General features: G+C 43.3%; 1 protein-coding gene across 1 annotated transcript in view; it reads left to right on the top strand.

Moving 5' to 3' along the window:
* TET1 (tet methylcytosine dioxygenase 1) overlaps window positions 1–27,843 on the top strand; it is a 121,488-nt gene that overhangs the window by 46,443 nt on the left and 47,202 nt on the right. The window contains exons 4-6 of the mRNA XM_084634104.1: window positions 358–2,914; window positions 7,150–7,240; window positions 7,867–7,960. Of these exons, the coding sequence (XP_084490230.1) occupies window positions 358–2,914; window positions 7,150–7,240; window positions 7,867–7,960 (2,742 nt within the window). The remainder of the gene's footprint in view (window positions 1–357; window positions 2,915–7,149; window positions 7,241–7,866; window positions 7,961–27,843) is intronic.

Here is a 27,843-nt window from a genome sequence, read left to right on the forward strand (position 1 = left end):
TAGACTTTAATCCTGCAGTGAGCTCCAGAGAGGCATAAGGTGTCTGCTAAAACAAAGTTCATTGCAGGATTGAGGCCTGAGGGCCTGACTCTTGTTACACTAAAGCCCATTACATTTGCATTTATTGCCAGAGTGTTGTAAAGGGTCCTTAGTTTAAGTGAGACTCAAGTCCTTCGTCTTCAGATCTTCTTTTATGGATTGCCTGTGCTACTGGCTATCTGCAGCTGCTCTGTTTGTGAATGCTCAATCATGGCATTCCTTACATCATCCATGAAAGGGTTTAATTAGTGTAGGGTCACTGCTTCTTACCTTACATTTTAAACAGCTGATACAACTATTTTTTGTATTGTTTTTTAGGCAGATTTAGAAAACAAACCAGTAAATGGCCTCAGACCAGGACTCATGGAATGCAGTATATGCAGTCATGGTGAAAAATACAGGGTGAAAACAAATCAAACAGTGCCCTTTGAAAATGTACAGTCTAATGAAAAAGAAAGCATGACAGGCTTAGAAGCAGAGAAGTGGACAGATAATGAAAAACCATCATTTAGCATCTGTGTCAATGGAGATATCCATGGAACTGTGACAGATAATGAACACCTGAAAAATTCTGAAGAAGAAAGAGCAGTCTCTCCCAGTGAATTAGTTGAGCCAAAAAAGTTGTTTGCACAAACCATTAGAAATGGCATTGTAAACATACATTATCCACCATCAGAATCTGATGTGTCACTGACAAAGGTAATTGTAGAAGAAAGGGCAGATTTGACAAACAACTGCAGAGAAAACAACTCCCCTTCACATCAAACAAATACTGCTAATCTGAATAATGTTGTAAGCACTTTGACAACTGGTGTTTGCTGTGCTCATCCAGAAAAACAAGGAAATGTTTTCCTGAGGCAGAAGTCAAACTGTACCTGCAAGACCTTTCAGGGATCTGACAATTCAATTTTGCAAACTAATTCCATTGTGGATATACAGGAAAGGTCATGTTATACACCTGTGCCTGAGAAGGAAGTCCATGTTGAAAAAGGTGCTGTTAAAATACCAAACAAAGAGACACAACTTGAAAACTCCTCACTTCAGCCAACTTTTTTGTCCCTGATTAAAAACAGAAACTTAACTGTAGAGCAGGTTGTAGCTATTGAAGCATTAACAAAATTATCAGAAGCCCCATTAGAAGCATCTGCACCAGATAAAACAAAAAATATTGAACATGCAGAACAAACAACGTCCCATTTACTCCGTAATTACAAAAGGGACATTTCCTGCTCTTTGACTTCTTCTACATTGAAAGAAATCAAAGAGACTTACTTACAGAATGAACAACATCTCTTGAATCGCTGTGCTCGTTCACAGAAGCAGCTCCTTAATAAGGCAGTGTTGTACAATGGCCAAAGTACTGTTTCTGAACCCCATGATAAATCTGTTAATACTACCAGTGGATCATATAGATCATATGTATCCCCAAGAGAGACCAAATATTTATCTGTTTCAGTACCTAATGCAAAGTCATCTTCAGGTCATACTACCAAGAAAAACTCTCTGTATGATAAAGTTACCATTGCTACATGTTTCAACAATTCATGTAATGCCCATCAAACAAGTAGCAAATTGGAGATTCTGAGCCAGTTTGAGAAAAACAAAGCTTATAATGATCTGAACTTGAAAAGTAATTTTTCAATGAAGGAAGGAGGAATTCACAGCCAGGATGAAGAAGATGTAGCTACACAGTTAACTCAACTTGCAGCAATAATTGAATCAAATCAGACAAGTCCAGAGCAGAAGAATGATGTAAAGACATCACTTCTCAGTCTAATATCACATGAGATTCAGCCAAAACATAACCAGGACCAGTGCTTACTGAAGAAAAAACAGTCTGTGTTTATAAGGCACAATTATAGTTCATTGTTAGTAAAGCAAAAACAGCCAACACATAAAAAAGGAAAAACTGTACCATGGAAACAAAGACACAAAAAGAAGCCTCAAGTACCGGACTATCAAGAAAATAATCAAAAACAGCAAGAGCAGTTGGCATACCAGCATAATGAGTTGCAGGACATTTGGATATCATCAAAACCACTTGGTCGTACCATGCCACGGGATTTGAAAATAGCTGCATCAAAAAAAAAATCTCCCAGAACCAAAGTACAGAAGGAACTGAATCAAAGTACTTTATCATCACAACAAAAAACTAGATTATTTCTTCCACAAACTCAGATAAAAATCCATAGACATCTACCTGAGGTACCATGGGAGAAAACAAAAGACAAGCTGTTTGGCTGTGAAGTAGTAACTGAGCACATCAAAACTGTAGGCTCCAGTGACACACAAGGTATTGATCCACTGAAAAGTGACATTGTTGTTACCTCTTCACAATATAATGGCCTGCTCTCCAGTAATCCTATGGTTGCTTCACAACTTAAAACTGAATCGTGTTTAAACAGACCAAGTGAAAATGTACAGATGTTTACAGAAAAATATAGTAATTCTCAGGTACAGCAAACAATGAATGTCATTCAGATGTATCCCTTGCCTCAAACACTTAATCAGTCTAACCAGAGAGCTAATGAGATATCTGATGAAGACCATGCACATTTTCAGGAGAATGCTGCAGAGCAACAATTGGATCAGAAGTTGCAAACACTCCCAGTTACCTGTTGTGAGACCCATTTACCACACACAGTAGAAACTCTCAGGAATATAGATTGTGCAGGTGAAATTACAGTTCTGACATCAACAAGTTTGGGTACTGAAAACCCCCAGAGCATAGGTGACTTGGGATGTTCTCCGGCAAAGAATACACTCAGCAGTTTTCTTGAATCTCCTATGAAGTTCCTAGACACTCCTACAAAAAATCTGATTGATACGCCTACCAAAAAAGGACAGTCTGAATTTCCAATCTGTGACTGTGTTGGTAAGTGCCTATTAGGTAATTATTGCATGCAACTTTCAAATAATATATATTCACATCACTCCTCTTAATAGAAGAAAGCACCCTTTTAATATTTTTATGTGCAGACCTCTGTCTCCATGAGGCTCATTGTTTGCTGGGTCCTTGCCAATTAGGCATCAAGGGGAGGGAGGAAGGTGCTTTTCCCACCACCCCATCTTATGTGGGTAGCTTCAGTGAGGTGGTTTTATGGGCTTTCTCTGCCTTGCAGCTGTTAAGTTTTAAGTCACCAAATCAGTGATTGGCCTGTGTGTGTAGGGAGTTCAGGGGCATGTAAAGATGAACAGTGGGAAGGGAGAGACATTCGCTCATCCCTCCAGTTAAGGGCCATCTTCCCACTTTTGACTTTGTGACCACTGGCTTGGGGCATGGAAATGGGCTCCAGTTCATCAGTCGTTATTGTCGAGGTTAAGAAGGAATTTCCACGTGACAGATTGGCCAAGCCACAGGGAATTTTTTGCCTTCTAAAGACTGCTCGGGGCTGACAAGGCAGGGGACAACATTCATACCTAGAATTTGAGATAGGGCACAGATATGGGTGGTCATGATGTCTTAATTGGTGGTCCTTGTGACTGGTTTGTCCCAACTGTTGTGGGAGTCCTTACAGAAGGATTATGGGTGTTTGTTATCGCAGAGTCTGAGGGCTGGTCTACACTACAGGAGGTGGGGGTGGGAATCGATCTAAGTTACACAACTTCAGGTATGTGAATAATGTAGCTGAAGTTGACGTAGCTAGATCTACTTACTGTGGTGTCTTCACTATACCGGAGTCGACGCTAGAAAGATCAGCAGTCGATTTATCGCGTCTATAGTAGACATGATAAATCACCGGCCGCTGGATCGATCGCTGCTCGTCGATCCGGCCGGTAGTGTAGACAAGCCCTTACATAGGGTGTGGGAGATGAGGCTAGCGGCATAACAGTTTGTATCCATGGTGTGGGACCTTGATGCCTTACATAGACACAGGGCATCCTCACAGGGTGAAGTTGACTGTTTAAGGGTATGTCTACACAGCAATGTCGTCACTCAAGCTCTAAGAACGTGGTGCAACGTAGGGAAACTCTACTGCCCACCCTGTTTCTTAACTGTGGCAGTGCTGTTGATGGGACTCAGGTGCACATAAGGAGTCCCCAAGTACGTAAGCTGCATAATTAACTCATTTGGTGGCAGTCTCAGTAGAACCAATGGCTGCAGTTTGAGAAGGCTTTATATTAATCGACCATCTAATCTGAGAATTGGACTCTCCACCCCTTAGACTGAGTCACATTGGCAGAAACATGTTCTGAAGATAATTAGGACATCAGTCTCTAGGGTCGTCAAACTATTAAAATGAAACTTTGTCATTCTTAATTTTTAAAATGGAATGTTCAGTGAAGGTGTTTTGGTTTGGTTTGTGTTTTATTTGTTTTTGTCTGTTTGTTTTGAAATGTCACATAAAATGTAGGTTTCAGAGGAAAAACACACACAAACCCCAGCCTGTCTGCTGCCAGCTGTGAAACTGAGAAGTACATCTCCAGGTCTTGGAGTGCAGTGTGCTCCAGCACCCCTTCCCTGGAGGATAACTTATCCCTGGCCCCACCCCACCCCCTGCACACACACCACACACACACACACACACACACCCAGGAGGCAGGGATAAAAGATCCCCAGGAGACTGTGGGGAAGTTTTGGGGCTGGCTCCCATTCACAGTACATGCTACCCAGGCACCTCTGCACACGCAACCTCAGGGACGGCAGGGGCTTCCTGGGAGCAAGGAACAGAAAGTAGAGCAGGATCAAATAATGGCCCTGCAGGGAGAGGGAGCAGCAGAGAGCCCAGCTCAGCACAGTTGGGGCAGGGATGACCCCCAAAATCCTGGCAGCTGCGAGCCGCGTACCACCTGTCAGTTTTGCTCCCTACTTTGGGCAAGCTCTGCACAGCAGCAAAGAGGAGCCAGAGCAGGAAGAGGGAGCACACTTGGCTAGGCAGTAATGGCGCTTCCCGCCGCTACACTGGTTGCCTGCAGCACTGCTTCTCTGCCGCTGGGAACTCTGGGATAGATCCAGAGGACTTCTGGGACCCAAGTTAAACCAGGGCCATGTGCACATAGGAAAGCAATAGGGCTTGGACCATAGGTACCAGCTTAGCACAGGCTCGGACCTTCCAGCCCTGCAAGGTCTTGGGACCCTGGGTCTGAGCCCGAGGTTAGCACAGGTGATGTGTGAGTGCAAAGGGAGTTTGGCTTGAGCCCAGGCTTTCACACTGCTGTGTAGACATACCCTACATGGGAGAATGCTGTGGGTAGGGATTGTGGACCCTATAGGCCTTCAAAGCTTACAATGAAAGGACACCTTCCGGACTCAGGGTGGCCAAGGAATAAAGCTGGCTGGAGAAAGGTAACTCTGCTTCATGGAAGAATTCAATATTTTGAAAATGGGTTTAGTTTTAATTCAGAACAACTCCCCCCTGCATCCCCCCAACATTTTGAAATTCACTACAAAAGGGACTGAGGCTGTGGCTCTGGGCATCTCCTTGGCAGGGCTTGCCTGGAGCCAGGAATTCCCTGCTCTCTGGGGCTTTGTGTACACTAGCACTTTTGTCAGGGCTGTGAAAAAATCACACCCCTGACTGACATAAGTTTCACTGACAAAAGTGCCTGTGTAGACAGTGCTGTGTCGGCGGGAGATGCTCTCCTGCTGACATAGCTACCACTGCTCATTGGGGGTGGTATAATTATGCTGGCAGGAGAGCTCTCTACCATCCGCATAGAGTGGCTACATGGGAGACCTTACAATGGTACAGCTGCAGCAGTTCAGCTGTGCCGCTGTAAGGTCTGTCCTGTAGATATAGCCTGTGGTAGTCCACCTGGCAGGCTGACAGGAGCCAAGCAGGTGACCTGGGAGAAAATCAGGCAGATTTCCATGGGAACACTGACAAAATCAAACTGTCTCTGCCGAACATTTCAATTTTGACGAATTGACAAATTTTGATGGAAAGATGTTTCGTTGGAATGTTTTTGACTAGCTGTACCAGGTAACTGTTTCGGTTGATTTGTTCTAAGGAGTGGCATTAAAAAAGTTAACTAAAGTTCTGGCTAGAGGCCTTCAGAACCAACATGGTGTTGAGAGATTTACTGATACTGCTTAACGGGTGGCACCAGCGATATGTAGTTCTTTCATGCTTTCTGACTTTCAAAGCACTCAGGTGACAACGATTAAGGGCATGTCTACAGGAACAGTTAGGCTCTGTCTACACTGGCACGTGAAAGACAAAACTTTTGTCGACGACAAGCGCTGGTTTGAACAGCGCTTTGTCGGCAGGAGCGCTCTCTGCTCTCCTGCTGACAAACAGAGGCTACACTGTGTGCCTTTTAGCGACATGGCTAAGTGATACAGCTGTGTTGCTAAAAGCTGTGTAGTGTAGACATATCATTAGTTCGTTGGAAGCTGGGGTGTAAATCTACCCTGCAGTAGTCTGCTGCAGACTAATCATCCTTGTGGACTCTGCTGATCCACATTAAAGCTTCATTGATTAGTCCTCTTTGAAAATGAACTAGATCAAAGTACATTAACAAACTGTTAATGTGCATCAGCAGCGTCCATAAAGTTAGTCTGTGGCAGGTTAGTGCAGGGTAGATTCACTCCCCAGCTTGTGTGAACAGATCAAACAATAGAACATGCCCATTGGGGCTGATTTCTTATTCTGGTCCTAAAATTCTGATCTTGTGCATAAAGCACCAAATAGTAAGGAGATCTGTGTCATGTTCCCAGTTCTGCTATAGGTTCCTGTGTGACACTGGGTTTAACTTCTCTATTCTTCAATTCCCCTATGTCTAAAATGAAGTAAGAAAATTTCCCTACTTCACAGGGGTATTGTGAGGCTTAATTCATAAATATTTATAAATACTGTAAATCTCTGATAGAAAGTGCTCTAGAAGTGCAAAATATTGTTATTATTATTATTAATTGATTTATTTATAGTGTCAAGGAAAAAGTCCATCATCAGGTTATGGAAGATAGCAAATTTCACAAAGGTTGCATTTTATTGCTTCTTTAAGAAGAGGCCTATTAATATACTACGTATTAATCATGATTAAAGGCTTTAAGATTTTATGCATTTAATTCAAGGGATAATTCTGTAACAAACTTGTATGGTTATTATTTAATGTTGTAAATAAATTTTGTAAATGCCAAATTTATTTTTCTCATCCTTCCTGCAGAGCAAATTATAGAGAAAGATGAAGGCCCATATTATACACACCTTGGGACAGGACCAAGTGTTGCTGCTGTCAGGGAAATAATGGAAAACAGGTGAGAAAAATCAGTTCACTATATAGTGATAAAAATGATTTATTATTATATAAACATAAAAGAAGAAAATAATATGGTATGGCTGACATTATGTTTGGCCTTTGCCAGCCTTCACTTCTTTTCCCCCCAGTAATTATTGGTACCACATCTTCTCTTTCTGATGTACGTGGAGTGAACTGTTGCATCAACACCAAATGTTGTCATCTTTTTACAGCAAAAGCTATTTCCAGTCTTGCCAAGTTCTGGGTTCTTTCAACTCCCAAGGAAGTCAAGATTTGGTTCTCAAGAGCCCAGTAGGCAGACAGGCAAATATATATATGCAGAAATAGAGAAAGGGGTCAAAATAACGAAAGAATAAATGAAGTTATAGAACACGTTCTCTACATACAGAAATCAAAGAGATAATTTCTATTTCCAAAATGACACAACCCTAGTAGCAGTAGTTTGTTGGGGGAGGAAAGGAGGATTTTAAAGTGGTATTTGCAGATTTATTTTTAATGTAAAAAGTGCTTTTTCACATCTTAAAATAGATAAATATTTTGATTCTTTCCAGTTCCCAGTTTAAACTACTAACAGGTGTTCAAAAGGAGTCTAGTTTATATTCATAAACTTTTTATTTTATGCAGGTATGGAGCAAAAGGAAGTGCTGTCAGAATAGAGGTAGTGGTTTATACAGGCAAGGAAGGAAAAAGCTCTCAGGGGTGTCCGATTGCCAAATGGGTAAGTTTTTCTATTACATTAATGTGTTTACATTTTGACATTATAGTTTTGCAGCATAAATAGCACCTGATTCTTGGCTGAATATCTAGTTCTTCATAGATATCTCCTTACCGTTACAGCTGAGGAAAACGTACACTCATGGTATCGTTTTATATTTTTAAGCTCTGGTTCATTGTGTCGTAATGTAGTTTACACTACAGAAAGACAGAAAGGTGCTCAAAGGAGAAGTGACCAAATCAAGAAAAGGAGGATCATGACAGTTTTTGGAAGGTAGAGTCCCTAGTGAACAAAGTTACTGTGAGTAAAAGAGATAAAGGAAGGCATGGTTGCTCAGGAGAGATGGAAAGCTATGCAATGACGTTTTAAAACCACCTTTCAGTTCTGTAAGTGCCTGAAGACAACAAACAAAGTGTGGTGGAAGTGGATAAAGAAGTGTAGCTTTGAGATACCGTGGCACTCACTACTATCTTTGAGGAAGTGAACTCGGATCTCAGAAATGTAGGTGCTATGGCATTTAGTTTTTACCCTATGATTGTATCACTTATTGTTTTATGGGAGCCAGGAAATGTGGTAACAGAGACAAGTTTCAGGAAAGAGCTAGGAAAGAACTGGTTGTCTTTATTCTTGCTGGAACAGTTAATGGAGGCAGAAGTCTTGCAACTAGGTTTTGGAAATCTTAATGGAGGTGATTTTAGAAATATTTTCATTGCGACATTCAGGACTATGTAATCAGAGGTAGATTTAGAAAGTGCATATTACTTATAATTTTGGAATGACCAAATCATTTTTTTAGACTTAGCACAGCGAGTGTTCCTTATTATATGTACATGTAATGTTTTAAAATTCATCCATTTTAAGTGAATTGAGGACCCCAAAAAAGATTGTCAAGTTCTTTTCATAGAGGAAAATAAATACTCTTTTTCGAATAGTGTCCCTATGATTGTATCACTTATTGTTTTATGGAAGCCAGGAAATGTGGTAACAGAGACAAGTTTCAGGAAAGAGCTAGGAAAGAACTGGTTGTCTTTATTCTTGCTGGAACAGTTAATGGAGGCAGAAGTCTTGCAACTAGGTTTTGGAAATCTTAATGGAGGTGATGTGGGTACTTCACATCAGCAAGTGCATTCATCAGCAGTGTCCGTGGGTCTGCCCCTGCACCCTAAACATGCTTGTGCTCGGATACGAGGGTATATAGGGAGGGGGCAGACCCACCGTCCCTCCAGTTACTTCTCTACTGCCTGTGGCTTAAGACAGTGTCTCAGTGTCTGTTACCTAACTATGCAGCTTGTTATCTCTCTCACTTAATCTTCCTTTCTTTTCTTTGGTATTTTCTTTCTTTTTCTTTGTTTCTTTCTTTGTTATTTAGCACAATTTAAGCTTTGAGGAGTGGGGTGGGCATTCCCTTCCCTTTTTCTTTTGCCCAGTCTGGGCCTTGATCTGCAGCCTTGTATATGGGTTATGCCCAACACCCTGGGCTTCAAACCCTGCCCAGTCAGCCATAGATCTTTTCCCCCCATGAAAATGGACATTCAAGTTGCCTCTGCTGCCTGGGGCAGTGGTTCTCAACCAGGGGTACGCGTACCTGGGGTACACGTAGGTCTTCCAGGGATTACATCAACTCATCTAGATATTTGCCTAATTTTACAGCACGCTACGTAAAAAGCACTAGCAAACTCAGTACAAACTATGCTTTCATCTAGACAGTGACTTGTTTATACTGCTCTGTATACTATATACTGAAATATAAGTACAATATTTATATTCCAGTCGATTTATTTTATAATTATATGGTAAAAATAAGAAAGTAAGCAATTTTTCAGTAACAGTGTGCTGTGACACTTGTATTTTTATGTCTGATTTTGTAAGCAAGTAGTTTTAAAGCGAGGTGAAACTCGGGAGTACTGAAGACAAATCAGACTCCTGAAAGGGGTACAGTAGTTTGGGAAGGTTGAGGGCCACTGGCCTAAGGTCAGACTCACATCCTTTCCAAATGTAAGATCTTCTCAGGTTTTAAAAGCAGATTTAAGAAACTGAGGGAGGACAGACTAAAACTCCTGTTGATAAAGCACTCTGTGAGACTTGGGGTTGGGGTGCGGGTCTGATTCACCCCCTATACTTTGGATCCAGTTGCTCAGAAAGCCCTGGCAACCATCTCTGCTGCAAGATTAAACAAAGATCCTGGGGGCCCTTCAACACCATCTGGACCCTCAAAAAAGAAAAGACCTCTTTCTCCAGAATGGGAATAAGAGAATGGGAAAGTCACCCTATCGATCTGGGTCTCAGGAGATCTAGTGTCCTCACATGGGTACAGCTGAAGGTCCCTCCCCTCCAGTACCAAGGCCACAGGACCAGCTAAGAAGACTATGCTGCATACCAAGAAGCCATCAGGTAAACAGAGTGGCACTGGCATCGGCACCAGACTCAGTGTCTTTGAAACACAAGGACTCCAGAGCCAAGCCAAAACTGTCATCAGTATCATCTTCTGTAGCCAGACATTAAAGGCATACCGATCACACTTCAGTACTGCCTCCAAAGCCACCTGACATACTGACTCCTGAGGGTCTCTATCCAGAGTCCCCAGTACCATCCAGGCTCCTGCTTCATTAGGACCTTTGAATTATGGGAAAGCATGAATCATCATTGCTGAGGGGTTCCAAGAGACACACTCAACCAGAACCAGCTCACCTCCTGGAGCCTACTTACCCTCAAGGATCTTCCCTTTGAGGGGCCCTTAGTGATGCCACGTGTCACTTCATTCTCTTAAAGATTCTCAGGTGACGCTATGCTCTCTGGGCCACCTGCGGCAAAGGGAAAATACAGTAGATTACAGGCGGCTCAATGGTCTCACACAGTCCACTACGAGCACATGAGAACAGCTGAACTCTCTATGAAGAAGCCCAGGTTCACTAAGAGAGGACCAACCTCTACAGCAGGGGTTCTCAAACTGGGGGTTGGGACCGCTCAGGGAGTTGTGAGGTTATTACATGGGGGGGTCCCAAGCTGTCAGCCTCCACCCCAAACCCTGCTTTGCCTCCAGCATTTATAATGGTGTTAAATGTATTAAAAAGTGTTATAGGGAGGTTGCACTCAGAGGCTTGCTATGTGAAGGGGGTCACCAGTACAAAAGTTTGAGAACCACTGCTCTACAGCGAACGCCCAGAAAGCGACATCCTCAAAACAACCATTTTGAACCGTTGGTTGAGGGTCATGAACACCCTCCTGGTTTGGATCCTATGCTGCACCTTTCCCCTCTCCACCTTTATGGGGACCATTGCTCTCATTTTCTATCTTCCTGGGGGCTCATCACCTCAGACAGGTGGATCTTGGAGGTGATTTCTACCGGTTATTCCATCCAGGTCTTGTCCTTACTGCATGCCCCTACCTACCCCATCCCTCTTCAGGTACCCTTCTTACAAGGTTCTCTTGAAGCAGGAGATACAATTCCTCCTAACACTGTGAGTGATCGAATGTGTTCCCCCAGATTTAGTCAGAAAAGGGTTTTATTCCCGATACTTCCTCATCCCAAAGAAAATCCAGGGAGAGGGGGTGAATGGGCGACCAGTTCTGGATCTCAGGACCTTGAACACCTTTGTCTGCTCTCAGCAGTACTGGGTTTACCATGGCGCCGGGCTCACACTCCAAAGGGACCCTGGCCTTGCCCACTCTTCTCTGACCCCCACTCTCTCCTGCGGGGGCAGTGGGCAGAAGCTTGGTCCTGCGGACTCCTGCTGCAACAAGGCAGGCTCCACCGGCAGTCAAGCTCCTCCCCCCCTTCCCCGAGCATGTTACTTTCCCGCCCCTGCCTCTCCCAGCACTTCTCCCGCCGCTGAACAGCTGTTTGCCAGCACGAGGGAGGGTGAGGAGCGGGGCCGTAGGGAGCTCGCCACTTGGGGGAGGAGGTAGAGAAGAGGCGTGGTGGGGCCTTGGGGAAGGGGGTGAAATCGGGGCACACCCCCTCCAGCCCCCTGCCGTGAGCCGCTCAGGGCTGGGAGCACCCCCACGACCCCAGCCCACATCCCCAGCCCCCTGCTTGACTCCTGCACCCCCCTCACACACCTGCAGCCTCCCGCCCTGACTCCTTCTTCCTCCACCACGCACCCCCACGACTCCTGCACGCCCCTCACATACCCCCACAACCCCAGCCCTGACTTTTGCACCCCCCCCCACATCCCCAGCTCCCCCATGCCCTGACTCCTGAACCCTCTGCCCACATCCCCACCCCCACCCTGAGCACCAAATGGGAGCTCCTGCACCCCCTCCATTCCCATCTGCACCCCTTGCACCAAACAGGAGCTGCTCCAGGTAAGCACTCCACACCCCAACCTCCTGCCCCAACCCTGAGCCCCCTCCCGCACCCTAACTCCTGGCCAGACCCTGCATTCCTGTCAGCCATTCTCTGTGAAGACAGCATCACACCTGCCTAGCGCTCTGCAACAATCACACACCCTTATCCCAGCACCTAGATACTTAAGAAATGCATAGGGGAAACTGAGGCACCCACACAGTATTCAGAGAAAACATTAAGAACATTCCCACTTCATCACACTGGAGGAGGGGCAGCTCAGTGCAGAGAGAGACGAAGAGAATGGGTTAGAACCAGCGAGAAGGTAGGTACCTGCTCTGTGTGGGTAGGGACGGGGATGGGATCCTGCTTATCCCCTCCCCAGCCCTGCTATGCTTGCAGTTTACCCCCAGCCCCTCCCTTGCTCCAGGGACCAACCGTTGCTCCCACCCCGCTGTGCTTTTGCCCCTGGCCCCTGCCTTGCTCCAGTCAGCAGGGACTAATCCTCCCCATGCCCCACTGTGCTCATCTTGCCCCGGCCCCTGCCTCACTTCATCTGGGGACCAATTCTCTCTCCCCCCCCCCCCAAATCATTCCCCGCTGTCAGGGTGGATAAAAATCCATGATTTAAAAAAAAAAATCTTTTTTTTATTTAAGTAGGATTTTTTTGGTAAAATGCTTTTTGAGGAAAAAACCTATTTAAAGATACATTAAATCTCATCATGGAATAGGGATTATAAATTATGATTCTATAGAATGAGACAATATATTCATGTAATGTTTAAAAAAGTTATGTAAATGAGTTCTAATAGTTCATGGATTAGGGACCCAATCTTATGGGGTTCCACAGGCTTCTGTATAGATTTAGATTAATCTTTCTATCTACCCAATGGGACTTGGTGCTCAGTCTAGAAGATACCATTAGAGATGCTTAGTTTTGCAGTTCTCAAACTGTGGATTTGTGTCTCCAAAGGTAACATGCTTGTTAAAAGCAAAAATGTTTTAAAATAAATAAATAATATATAGAGGTGAGAAATAACAGACCTCAACTTTATTGTCCCTCTGCAAATTTGTGTACACAGAGTCAATTCCTTACCTCTCTCTAAAAGTGCAAAGTTTCAAAATGAAATAATCAAACAATCATTCATTTTCTGATATAGCTGTAAAACTCATCTGAAAAGTTTTCAAAATAAATCACTGTTTAAAAATATATAGTGTACCTTCTAAAAATGAAACCTACATCTATCTCTGAGTTGCGAAGAATATGTATTAAGGTTATAACAACCAACAAGAATGCACTTTTATGTAGAAAAAACATGATTAAATCAAGTCTTCCTGAGTAGTGATTTAAATCATGATTTAAATCAAATTCACCCTGCCCGCTGTGCTCTTGCCCCTGGCTCCTTCATTCCACACGGGGGCCCACAAATATGTTTGGCGCCAGGCCCTCAAAAAGTTAATCCGGCCCTGGCTCTCAATGCTTCAGGATGGTAACCCTAGCAGTGATAATTCCCTCTCTGGATCTGGGAGATTGGTTTGTCACCTCAATCTTCAGGGCACTTATTTTCATATCACCATACACCCTTTGCACAGATGTTTCCTATGTTTTGTGATTGGCTGGGACCACTAACAGTATCACGTCCTACCTTCCTCCCCAAGGGTCTTTACCAAAGTTTTCTTGGCTCCCACATCCCATCTTTGCCAGATGGGAATAATTATCTTTCCCTACTGGATGAATGGCTCCTGAAAAGTTGCTCATTTCTTGAGGTACAGATAGCAACCAGCACGGCCCTCTCTCTGTTCCACTCACTCAGCCTTTGCATCAACAAGGAAAAGTCTACCCTCACACGCGCTGAGCTAATAGACTTCATTGGGGCCACTCTGGACTCTTCCTGCGAGAACATATTTGCCAAAGGACAGATTTGCCACAATGTCCAGCCTCATTTCAGCAATACAACAGAGCCCACAAACAACACAAGGCTTGCCTGAAATTTCTGGGCCATATGGCAGCCAGTACTTTTGTGACACCCTTAGCAAGACTACATTCCTGGTGTCTTCAGGAATGACTGAGAACTGTCTACACTCCCAACAACCATAGTCTATCCAGGCAGGCATCCGTGCCTTGGAAGGTCCTTTATTCTCTAAACTGATGGAAGGATCCACAAAAGGTGTGTGTGGGAGTTCCATTCTTGCAGCCTACTCCCACGAGGATCATTACTACAGATGTCTCCCTGATGGGCTGGGATGCACGCTTCCAAATCTCACAGCTTAGGGGAAATGGACCCCACAGGAATTGATCTTTCATATCAACGAGGGCTGTCAAACGATTAAAAAAATAGTTATTAATTTAATTTAATTTAAGTTTACTTACACTGTTAAATAATAGAATACTATTTATTTACATATTTTGGATGTTTTCTACATTTTCAAATATATTGATTTCAGTTACAACACAGAATACAAAGTGCACAGTGGAATGGTGATCAAAGCATGAGGGGGCATATGAATGTTTAGCACATTTGGCATGTAAATACCTTGCAACACCACCTTCAACAGTGCCATGCGAACGCCTGTTCTCACTTTCAAATAACATTGTAAATAAGAAGCGGGCAGCATTATCTCCCATAAATGTAAACAAACTTGTTTGTCTTAGCGATTGGCTGAACAAGAAGTAGAACTGAGTGGACTTGTAGGCTTTAAAGTTTTACATTGTTTTGTTTTACATTTAGAAGTTGCACTTTCACGAAAAAGAGATTGCATTATAGTACTTGTATGAGGTGAATTGAAAAATGCTATTTTTTGTTTGTCTTTTTTACAGTACAGATATTGTAATATAAAGTGAGCACAGTACACTTGAGTTAACTGTGATTAATTGACAGCCCTAATTATTGTATAATGCAATACTTCCTAATCTGTAAAACCAGTGAGTATTATGTGGTGCAATAGTGAACTCTTTAAGTGTGGGGTTCAGCTTTTGGCTCTAGTTAGTATGAGAGCGTTCTGATCCTTGTCTGGCTAGTTTAACTGACACCGTGCAAAGGTTCTGGAGAGCGATTTTAGGAACTTCTTCCCTCTATTATTAAGTAGAGTTCCGTCCCATATAAAATATACTGTTTTCAGTTCAGATACTTAGGCCTGGTCTACACTACAAGTTTATGTCGGATTTAGCAGCGTTAAATCAAATTAACCCTGCACCTGTCCACACAACGAAGCCATTTTTTTTTACAGAAAGGGCTCTTAAAACCAATTTCTGTACTCCTCCCCAATGAGGGGATTAGCGCTGAAATCAACATCGCTGTTTCGAATTAGGGTTAGTGTGGACGCAATTTGAAGGTATTGGCCTCCGGGAGCTATCCCACAGTGCACCATTGTGACCGCTCTGGACAGCACTCTGAACTCCGATGCACTGGCTAGGTGTACAGGAAAAGCCCCGGGAACTTTTGAATCTCATTTCCTGTTTGACCATGCAGAGCTCATCAGCACAGGTGACCATGCAGTCCCAGAATCAAAAAAGAGCTCTAGCATGGACCGAACGGGAGATATTGGATCTGATTGCTGTATGGGGAGAGGAATCCATGCTATCAGAACTACATTCCAAAAGACGAAATGCCAAAACATTTCAAAAAATCTCCGAGGCCATGAGGGACAGAGGCTACAGCAGGGACGCAACACAGTGCCGCCTGAAACTTAAGGAGCTCAGACAAGCGCACCAGAAAACCAAAGAATCAAACGGATGCTCTGGGACAGAGCCCCAGACATGCCGCTTCTACGCTGAGCTGCATGCAATTCTAGGGGGCGCCGCCACCACTACCCCACCCCGGTCCGTGGACTACGATGATGGGGTACTCTCCGCCATGCCTGAGGATTTTGCGGACAGGGAAGATGAGGAGGACGAGCTTGAGGCGCGCTCACATCACACCCTTCTCCCCGACAGCCAGGATCTTTTTATCACCCTGACTGAAATACCCTCCCAACCCAATGAAGCCGGAGAAGGGACCTCTGGTGAGTGTACCTTTTTAAATATAATACATGTTATTAAAAGCAAGTGTTTTTTAATGATTAAGTAGCCCTGAGGACTTGGGATGCATTCGTGGCCAGTACAGCTACTGGCAAAGACTGTTAATATGTCTAGGGACGGAGCGGAAATTCTCCAGGGACATCTCCATGAAGGTCTCCTGGAGGTACTCTAAAAGCCTTTGCAGAAGGTTTCTGGGGAGAGCAGCCTTATTCCGTCCTCCCTGGTAGGACACTTTACCATGCCATGCTAGTCGCAAGTAATCTGGTATCACTGCATGACAAAGCCTGGCAGCGTATGGTCCCGGTGTTTGCTGGCATTCAAGCAACATCTGTTCTTTATCTCTCTGTGTTATCTTCAGGAGAGTGATATCGTTCATGGTAACCTGGTTGAAATAGGGGAATTTAATTAAGGGGACATTCAGAGGTGGCCGTTCCTGCTGGGCTGTTTGCCTATGGCTGAAAAAAAATCCTCCCCACAGTTACCCATGAGGTGGGGGGGGCGCATTGGCACTGAGCTGTTCATGTTTGGCTAGCAGGGATCTTCCCTGATACCAGCCATGCAGTGGGGGGAGGGGTAAAGCAATCATCCCAGAGAATTGGATGGGTGGGGCCGTTAGTTTGATTTCTGCTGCTGCATGTTAACAGGAAAACAGCAGCACTAAATGGCTAACTCAACGTGCTTTGCTTGGTATGGGAGAGGACGGCGCTGCTGTTATGAAGGTTGCAGAAGCCGAAAGTCTATGGCTTACCATGGCTGCCTGCAAGCCAAATTCTGTTGCCCGGCACTGCGTGTGTGATCTCCAACACCGAAGCCACAGGCACTCGATATAAGATGCAAAATGCGATCTTGTACCAAAAATCACATGTGCTATGTAATGTGAATAGTGTTGTTCACCGTGAAAGAGTATAGCCATTGTTCTGTAAAATGTATCTTTTAAAATACTTCACTCCCTTTTTTTCCTCCAGAAGCTGCAAATGTTTCAAGCCTCCCTCCTCTGTCCCAAAGGCTATCTCAGATAAGCCTGCGAAAAAACGCACACGCAATGAAATGTTCTCTGAGCTCATGCAGTCGTCCGGCACTGACAAAGCTCAGTAGAATGTGTGGAGGGACACAATAGCAGAGTACAGGAAAGTGGCCGATGAACGTGAGGAGAGGTGGCGGCAGGAAGATCAGAGGAGGCATGAGGCAACGCTGGGGCTACTGCAGGATCAAACGGACATGCTCTGGCACCTTGTGAAGGTTCATGAATGGCAGCAGGATCACAGACTGCCGCTGCAGCCCCTGTTTAACCGCCCTCCCTCCTCCCCAAGTTCCATAGCCTCCTCACCCAGACGCCCAAGAACGCAGGGGGGAGGCTCTGGGCACCCAACCACTCCACCCCAGAGGACAGCCCAAGCAACAGAAGGCTGTCATTCAACAAGTTTTGAAGTGTCCTTTTCCTTCCCTCATCCCACACCCCACCCGGGCTACTTTGTGAGTTATCTCCCTATTTTTATAATCAGTTAATAAAGAATACATGTTTTTAAAATGATAGTGACTTTATTTCCTTTGCAAGCAAGCTGTGATCGAAGGGGGGAGGGCGGGTGGCTTATAGAGAATTTAGAGTCAACCAAGGGGGCGGGTTTTCATCAAGGAGAAACAAACAGAAGTGTCACACAGTACCCTGGCCAGTTACGAAACTGGTTTTCAAAGCTTCTCTGATGCGCAGCGCCTCCTGCTGTGCTCTTCTAGCCGCCCTGGTGTCTGGCTGCGCGTATTCAGCAGTCAGGTGATTTGCATCAACCTCCCACCCCGCCATAAACGTCTCCCCCTTACTCTCACAGAGATTGTGGAGCACACAGCAAGCAGCAATAACAATGGGATAATGGTTTCACTGAGGTCTGAGCAAGTCAGTAAACTGCGCCAGCGACCCTTTAAACATCCAAATGCACAGACCAGAGTTCCTGAAGACGTGAGTGTCATGAACTTTTCCCACGTTGATGTTGGTGAAACACCCCTTGTGATCCACCAGTGCTTGCAGCACCATTGAAAAGTACCCCTTGCGATTTATGTACTGGCTGCCCTGGTGCTGCGGTCCCAAGGTAGAGATATGCGTTCCATCTTTTGCCCCACCACAGTTAGGGAATCCCATTGGAGTAAAGCCATCTACTATGATCTGCACATTTTCCAGAGTCACTACCTTTGATAGCAGCAGCTCAATGATTGCGTTGGCTGCTTGCATTATAGCAACCCCCACAGTAGATTTGCCCACTCCAAATTGATTACCGACTGACAAGTAGCTGTCTGGCATTGCAAGCTTCCACAGGGCTATTGCCACTTGCTTACGAACTGTGAGGGCTGCTTTCATCTTGGTATTCTTGTGCTTCAGGGCAGGGGAAAGGAAGTCACAAAGTTCCATGAAAGTGCCCTTACGCATGCAAAAGTTTCGGAGCCACTGGGAATCATCCCAGACCTGCAACACTGTGCGGCCTCACGACTCTGTGCTTGTTTCCCAGGCCCAGAATCGGCGTTCCACGGCATGAGCCTGCCCCAGTAACACCATGATCTCCAAATTGATGGGGACCGCGGTTTTAGAGAAATCTGTGTTCATGTCCTTATCACCGTGCTTCCGTCACCTCCTTGCCTGGTTTTTCAGGTTCTGGTTCTGCGTAAACTGAACGATAATGCGCAAGGTGTTTATAATGGTCATAACTGCTGTGGTGAGCTGAATGGGCTCTATGCCTGCTGTGCTATGGCGTCTGCTCAACAATCCAGGGAAAAGGGCGTGAAATGATTGTCTGCCGTTGCTTTCATGGAGGGAGGGTTGAGTGACGACATTTACCCATAAACACCCTCGATAAATTTTTGGCCCCATCAGGCATTGGGAGCTCAGCCCAGAATTCCAGTGGGCAGCGGGGACTGCAGGGACTGTGGGATAGCTACTCACAGTGCACCTCTCGGAATGTTGACGCTTGCCACGGTACTGTGGACACACACCACCGAATTAATGTGCTTAGTGTGGACGCATGCACTCGACTTTATACAGTCTGTTCCCAAAAATTGACTTCTGTAAAATCAGAGTACTTTCGTAGTGTAGACATGGCCTGTGTGTCAGAATTTACAATTTATATTCTCAATGCAAATGTTCATGGAAAGTGGCTACATTTGGGATTTGAGCATGGCAGAAGAAATTTTGTTGTAAAATGTGTCTGTTTATAGAAAATGTTTGCACTGTTCTCCACCAATCACAGTCACAAAGTACTGTATGAAGCAAATAATGTTGTGAATGTGATGAGAGAAAACTAAATTTACAAATTTACTAATAGATCATATTTAACTCTGAGTGGACAAGAATAAGGAGTTTCCATTTCCCATTGACTTCAGTAAGACCATAATTTCCCCCTTTAAATTCTGTTAGCACTTTGGCTGCTGTCAGCAGTACCTGTAATACTGTTTTTATAATCAAATGAGCTAAACTGCATGAAGCAATGTAAACATTGGGCTCATTATATTCTTATACACTGACAGAATAACTTCCACAGACTTGCATTTTTGTGACTTCTGTTTATTCATCATCAAATTGTGTTGGCTTATTACATACTCCAGGTCAGAATTTTGCCTAAGATTTCAAAATTGTATGTGTAATAAATATGTGATCAGCTACCATCTCCTTGTTCTGTGCCATATTGACAAGGTGAATGCGTCCCTTTTAGTTGCTTTTTTGTACTTAATGTCATTACCTTACATTTCTTCATACTGAATTGATAAAGCATTTAATGCCAGTATTCCTGGTCTTAGTCATTCTGAATTGTTTTGTCCTTTTTTGTATGAATGGCTAGCCCAATTGTAGAGTAGAAGCAACATCACATTACTGCACATTCTCTATTGCAGGCCATTGATATATGAAGTGAACACAATTGGTTCCATTATCTTATCAGTGTTTGTGACAAGAAGAGCTGAGTGAATCATTCATACCAAATGATTTACTCAGTTAATTCAGCCTTGTCTGATGGCAGATCAAGATTTACTGTAATTAATGTATGTGAAATATTTTGCTGATTGATTTTCTGTATAGGTTGATCATGAGCAGTTCACTCTGGGCCTGATCCTGAACCACTGTAGTCACTAACTTCAGTGGATGCAGCATCATGCTCTGTGAGTATCTGATACCTATCTTGTGAGTATAACTCTTTTATGTATAATCCACCTCCCATGAATCCAATCTATTGATTCCAGCGTGCGTTGGCTTGCGTCCATATACACTAAAGAGTCTTGAAGAAGCTGCTGGGGTTTTGCATGGAGGTAGCCCATAAGCAGAATTAGTGAACTGTAAAGAATTTTAAACCTGTTATTTTCTGTGTCACAGAGAACTTGGTCAGTGTATCACTCCTAGAATTCCTAAAACAATTAGATCACTTAACATTTATTGGCTAAGTATAGAGTTTAAATCCATGTTATTAGCTGCTTATGTGACAATGTGAAATTGGGTTAGCAAAATAAAGCTGCAGACAACTGTGAAATGGTACCAAAAAGTGAACTTTTTTCTTGTAATTTCTGTTTTATAAAACAAGTGTGAGGACAGAATTTTGCTTGTAAGATCTTTGTAAAATACTCTTTGAGTTCACAGCAATATCAATCTTAAATTATGAGCATTGGCATTTTAGGGCTGGTGTATGCTGCAAAGTTAGGTTAGCTTTACTACATTGCTCAAAGCTGTGAAAAATATTAAACCCTGTGTGATGTAATGAAGCTGACCTAAGCCCTGCTGTAGACACCAGTAGGTCGATGGAAGAATTGTTCCATTGATCTAGCTACCACCTCTTGGAGAGATGGGTTTACTACAGTGATGGAACCCCTTTTGTCCCTGTAGTAAGTATCTGTGCTACAGCACTGCAACTGCGTCACTGCAGCATTTCTAGTGTATACCCTAAGTTAGCTCCAGTAGCATCACTTACAGGTTTTCCATTGCAAACTTTGATATGTGGAGATTTTCTGACATTGTCATAGTCAGTCTTTCCAGTAAACTTTTCTAAACATATAGCATACAGGGCAGCCATCTTTCATAGTAGCCCGCTGGCTTCATTCCCAACAAAAACAATAGGCAATGGTTGGCCATCTTTACTAGGGACATCCTCACTTCCCCCACATACTAAGCTTTTAATGAAACAGCAGCCATCTTTTCTGAGGGCAGTCTGTGGCTATAGTCTCATGAGAAATAACAAAAAAGGGCTTTTTTTAGCCTGTCAGCTTAGTACAGTGCACACAAACTTCCTAAAACTAAGTTCTTCCTCCTTCTGTCCCCGGTGTCATGGAATACCCTCTTGATAAAGGGCATCGTATCTTTGATATCGCTTCTTGTTTCCTTTCCTATCTGCTGTCACAGAAACACTGATGTGCATTTAATTAATAAAGGTTTTCTGCCCCACTTTGACTATGTAAAACTAGCTGGAGGTATCTAAGACATTCACAAAAAGTTTAATCAGCCCTATTGATAGCCTTCATCATTGTTTGGAAGAGAATGTTTCATTACTAAGTAAAAGGAGCTATGTCCTTTCACAAGCTAACTGTCACGCAGCATAAATTACGAGATTAAAGCATAATTTATATAACACTAAATGTTAAATAAACTTACTATAGCTGATCCAGGTCATGTTAGGCAGACAAGACACTGCCCGTTATAGAATTCAATGGGAGAAGATGAAAATGATAGTATCTGATATGGAAAGTCTGAAGAATTCCATTGTATAATGTCTTTCAAGACTATTTGTGTTGGAGAATGTTAATTTCCTCTATTTGAAGAAATACTTTCTGAGACATTTTAATGGTGCTCTGAAAGAAAGCAAAGCAAAACTGTAATCATAATATCTGAGCAGCATTACTGAGAATGTAACAAAAAGTCTGCTTTACATAGAGGAGTCTAAAAGTAACAGAAATAGCTGGAGAAATCCTGTACTAACAACAAAGGAAGGAAGGAGAGAGGTTTTGGAGGTCAGTTTTGTTATTCAGGAACAGCTGTAAGTAATTGGTGGAGTGGAACTGCATCACGGCGGGGCATTTTCCTATCAAGGATTGTGCAGACCATAGTTCTGCCTCCACTCCACTCTTCCTTGTCCCTTTTAGAGTGGGTTATGGCTGTTAGAGCTCCAGGAAAGAGCTGTCTCAAGAACTATGATTATGCCTGGGGTTCTGACGTACAATACTATAAATAGGGGATAGAAGAAAACTTTGTAGAGCATAGAGTTCCATCATAATATGTCAAGACTTTTTGTATGTTTTGTCTGTTAGATAGCAAGCTCTTTAAGGCAAGGACTCTGTTACTATGTGTAGGTACAGCACCTAACAAAATGGAGCTCTGAAGTTGGCTATGATTCAGGACAATACTGTAATACAAGTTAATCGTAATAAGATAAAAAAGGAAAGCTAAAATGATAAATCATAAACTTTTACCCTAATCCACTGAAGATTCCATATTCTTTATATTCACTGGCCAGCTCTCCACCTGCAAGTATGGAGGAAGAGAAGAAAGGGAATTGTTTAAAGACAAAATATGATCAGAAACTGAATCTCGAAGACAGGAGATATATTGAATTTTATGTTATGAAGATATGGAAAATTGGCTGGTTTGTTGGAGCGATGACCGAATAGTTGTGGAAACAGATTTCTTTACAGACGCCAGAAACAATTTATTCCAATTAAGTTAGAAAAACTAGTGAATAGAATTTTAATATCTAATCATAGGTTTATTGGAGTTCTGGAGAACTATAAAAAGTCAACCGTATATCTTTTATTGAACTAATATCCTTACACTGTTTTGAAGATAGCTCCACTAATAATTCAGAAGGATTTGCTATCTCAGGCTTGCCCAATCAATTAAAAGAACCAAATCCTTCTTAATCTGTTTATATTGTTCACCATTATTTACTCTGTTATAAATACATAAGATCTTCCATAGTGAAGCAAATCATTGCTCAGAATTCTTTCCAGAATTCTTCCTCTTGTAGTGGCCTGTATTTGATGGTTTAGGGGAAGTCAGAAGCACCCCGTAAATATACCTATATCATAAATAATTCCTAATCCCTGTAAATATACACCTTAAGTACTGGAGCATAAAGGTACTTCCTTGTAACTTTTGACCTAAATATCTAGTGAGGATAAATTAGTGCATACTTATTCATATCAATATCATTTTTTGAATTCTCAAAACTGTTTGCCTCAATAATTTCTGGTAACAGTAAATTCCACAGTTCGATTATGTATGTATACTGTAAACCTGGCCCTTCCTCACTTTGCTCCCTCTTTTCCATAGCTTACTGGGGTAAATAGCAGCAGTGCAAATCCTGTTGTACACTGATGTAGTGGATCTTCACTGGAGCTTTGCACTAATGTGGACTGGTGTAGACTGGGCCTAAATGAATTTAATTTGGTAGGTTGTTTTGCGGAGGGGTTAACATTGTTTTTTTATTTTTCCACATCTCTGTAACTAATTATGTACAGATTGAGTTTTTGCACTCACTTTTGTGTTGTTCAGTGTTGCAGTGTGATCCTGTCCTATCTCAGTGGAAAGTAGCATTTTGGTCAGTGTGTACAGCTGGTGTTTTTGCTTTATTTGAGTCTACCTGTGGCTGACCCTGCATGGATTCGCAAGTAGGGCAAGGGATGGAACAAGCCTTAATCCCTTGTGCCTCTTCACAGAGAATAGTCACAATCCTAGTCTTTGCACTGTCTGAGTGTAAAGGCTAGGAAAGTCAGGCACCAGCCCAACACCTTGAAGGGGGAAGGAAGTGCCACATGGGTGAGTGGGGTGGAGCTAGTGTACAAGGGAGCACACTAAACCTAGATAAATTGTGTACAAGTGGCTGCTCTGGTATATGCTCTTTAAAGAATTTTGACTGTATCAACCAGAATTGCTTTGGATGGGAGAAGATATGGGAGAGGTTCCCATTGATATAGAGAGCCCACACCCTTCCCACCTGTGACTATGGCTTCAAAACCACAATCTAAACTGTTATGTGAGGACTTTGAAGCCCTTTCTAAATTGAAGATTAATGTGAAAATATTGCTGATAATATAATTACAATTACTCAGGCCATTCTTCCCCCTGTGGTTGAGATAAATTATATAAAGTTCAGCATTTTCAGGAGGAGTACAGGCAATAAAGGTATATTACAGTAAAGGTAAGGGCCTCAATACAGTTGAAGCTTTCTGATTTGGCGCTGCCTGAGGACTTCACAATAGCAGCCCAAATTTACATCCCTGGTACAAGGTCCCTCACAGGTCTTAGGCCAGTTGTGAAACAGACATAGTGGAACTCTGCTCAGCTATGAACCCTCCTCATCCCACATACACCCAGACGCACACCTTCCTTCCTCTGATGCCAGGGTAGGGAGCGGTTAGCAGAGACTTTGCCTGCCGCTGCACAGGAGGATATCTTCACTGGCTATCTCCCACCAGCTTAAGGTTACTTTGCATTACCTACAAGGCTACAGCAAACCAGAGAACCTGGCCCAGTGTATGCAATTTATCCAGAATCCTTGGCAAACTTTCATTTATAATATAGCTTCTTTCTAACAGTGAGACTGAGAGGATACTCTAACCTTTAAGCTGTATTAGTGCTCATTGTTGTTATTATTTATTAAGATCAGAATATATATATTTACTCAGAGGAGTTGCATTAAAAATGAACAGGATACACTGTTTTAGGGGAGATGATAATAACTAGCTAACCAAACTGTTAGAGGACCATTTCCTCAGAAATTCACGTTCCTGTGAACATATTTAGGAGCAGATTTCTCCTATTATTATTCCTCATGCAGGTGGAGCAGATAATGTATCTATTCCCTTACAGTAGTTAAGGGAGAGTGAAATTAGCATGTCTTTTTGAAACTTACACAGCGAGGAGACTTTGAAATACATATGGGAGGGCTTTAAAGTAAATTATGTTGGAGAAAATAATGTTCTCTGGATGCACATTGAAATGGAATTTGCAGCTCCATTCTCCCTGAATAGCTTATTGTCACTAGAGGTGTGTAATCTTGTTTAAAAATCTGAATATGATCCAGTTATGATCTCAAAATGAAAAGTCTTACAAGTTGTTAGCTCACCTTTCTACAAAATTCTCCTGTAGGGCCGTGTCTCTCTTGCCATAACATTATAATTTATTTGAGTTTGTTTAGTGAGTATCATTTTCCTGCAAATATTTTTCTCACAGTTGATCAGCTTGTGGTACCTCAGTACATATGAAATTAGGAAGTTTTATTTTGTATCAAAAATATTTGATGATGTGACCACAATTGGAACTGTTCTTTCTTATGTTCTAGAATGCTGCTAGATGCAGACAACTAAGCTGTTTGTGATGACTGCAGAAAGAAATTAAAGTTTAATGTATACAAATGTAAAGTGTTTAAATATGGCAAAACTGCCCCAGTATTTTTAATAGAACAAACAATCATGCAAACAAAAGAACAAATGTAAGGTTTACGGTGGAAAAAATGCGAAGCCATTATTCTGGCTGCAGCAAATAAGGGAAACAGTTACTATGTTACATGAACCAAATGAGTGGATACAAATTCTGAAAATATGTTTCTCTGATGGTGCAAACTGCACTGGTTTGAAATTATAATACAACAGGAAGGGATGTTGTTTGGTAGCTGGAGTAGGGGCAGCGGGAGTTGAGACTGGATTCTGTTCCTATTTCTGAAAATCACTTAACCTGTCTGTGCCTCAGTTTACTAATCTGTAAACTGGATTCTTCTTTGAGTGATGGTCCCTAACTGTATTCCACTGTGGGGTTATGCATGCTCCTGGAGCCGGAGAATTTGAAAGCAGCATCTGATGGTCCACACATGCACCCTGGCTCACCTCATGCCTCTGACCGAGGGGATAAAGGGCAGGGAGGATCGACCACCTCTCCAGTTCCTTCTCATCACCGCATGGTTCAGGTCAGAACTTTTCCTGTTCACAGCTTTGGCTTCGTTCTACAAAATAAGAATCATCTAATTTGTAAATAGCTTAACCGTTTTTATTGTTTAGCATTAGATTAGTCTCTCAGTGGCACCTCCCCCCGCCTCGTACCCTGTTAGGGTACTGAACTATGCCCAAGACTCTGGGCTTCCTGGCCACAATCCTCAGTCAACAACAACCACCAATGCTGCCTGTATTGCCTTGGGGAAGCTCACATCTCAGCGAGATGCAGTATCTGCTGATTGTTCCCCAGCCATACCCGAGAAGGGCTGGAACTCCGTCTCCACGAACACCTCAAGGAGTAGGCCATGAGACTTGCATCGGACCCAGCCCAGGGAAACCTCCCCATCCTCCAGGAGTGCACCTCCTGCTGCGAAGTCCAACTCTGGTGCAGGAGAATCTATCCCATTCCATGGGGGGTCTTGTCGGGAAGCTAGGAAGCATTCTCATAAACATGAGACTAAGTCTTCCTCTAAGTCCATTTAAAAAAAAAGTCAGATTTGGTAGTAAGCAAGCCAGCTGGCTCGGCCAGGAGGATTTAGGATGTCCTAAGTCCTCCAGAAGCACCACAAGAAAGCCCATAAGCATTGGGCTCCATAGATACCAAACTGTGTTCTGTCAGTACCAGCATCTCTGGCTCCTCCCAAACCCCGGGATCCATCCATCAGGGTTCCTTAGGGAGGTCCAGAATACCATTGAGGACCTACCCTTCAGTTAATCACACCTGTTCAACCAGAAGACAAAGAAGTCCCTCCATACTCTGAAGGATTGCAGGCACGAGTGCTGGAACAGTTTTTTTAGTGAGGGTGCTGAGAGCCATTGAACCAAACTGTAAACCCTGTATATAATGGAAACCACTTCAAGCCAGGGGGTGCAGCACCCCCCGCCACCCTCCGCATTTCTAGTTCTAGCACCTGTGATTGATTGGCTACCCTCTGCTTGGTGGGGATATACACACCTGCCCCTGAGAGGAAGTTTCACAACCCATCGGTCAAATCTAGACATATGGCTTTGCAGTTTTTCCATCGGAGGCCCTGTGAACCACCACGTAAAAGACTGAGGGTTCAAAAGTCTTGCTTCCCTACACATTATGCAACAGTTTTGAGATGTCAGTCTCAGCCCCTGGCTTAATATTATTTTTGATGTTATGCATGCGCCTGGAGCCGGAGTCACAAAACACTAAGCCCAACCATTTCCAACTCCCACACAAAATTTGGGGGTCATCTAGCCCTTTTTTTCAACACCTGGAGTGTGATAACAATGAACAGATGTGTGCGGAATGTCATCCACTCTGACTATATGATAGAATTTGTATCCCTACTTCCTCCAAAACCGCCTTTCTTACCCCTTTTCAGGGACCACTGCCATGAGAGGATTCTCAAACAATAGGTGAACTCCTTACTGCAGTGAGGAGTGATAGAACTCGTCCCTCTTCAGTACTAAGGGAGAATGTTTTATTCAACCTACTTCCTGATACCCACGAAAAAGGGCAGTTTGAGACCAATCCTCAACCTCCGCCATCTCAACTGCTTCATTCGCAGACTCATAGAATCATAGAATCAAAGAATATCAGGGTTGGAAGGGACCTCAGGAGGTCATCTAGTCCAATCCCCTGCTCAAAGCAGGACCAATCCCCAATTAAAT

Source organism: Lepidochelys olivacea, assembly GCF_965140295.1.
Source record: "Lepidochelys olivacea isolate rLepOli2 genome assembly, chromosome: 7".
In the NCBI taxonomy this organism is placed as follows: domain Eukaryota; kingdom Metazoa; phylum Chordata; order Testudines; family Cheloniidae; genus Lepidochelys; species Lepidochelys olivacea.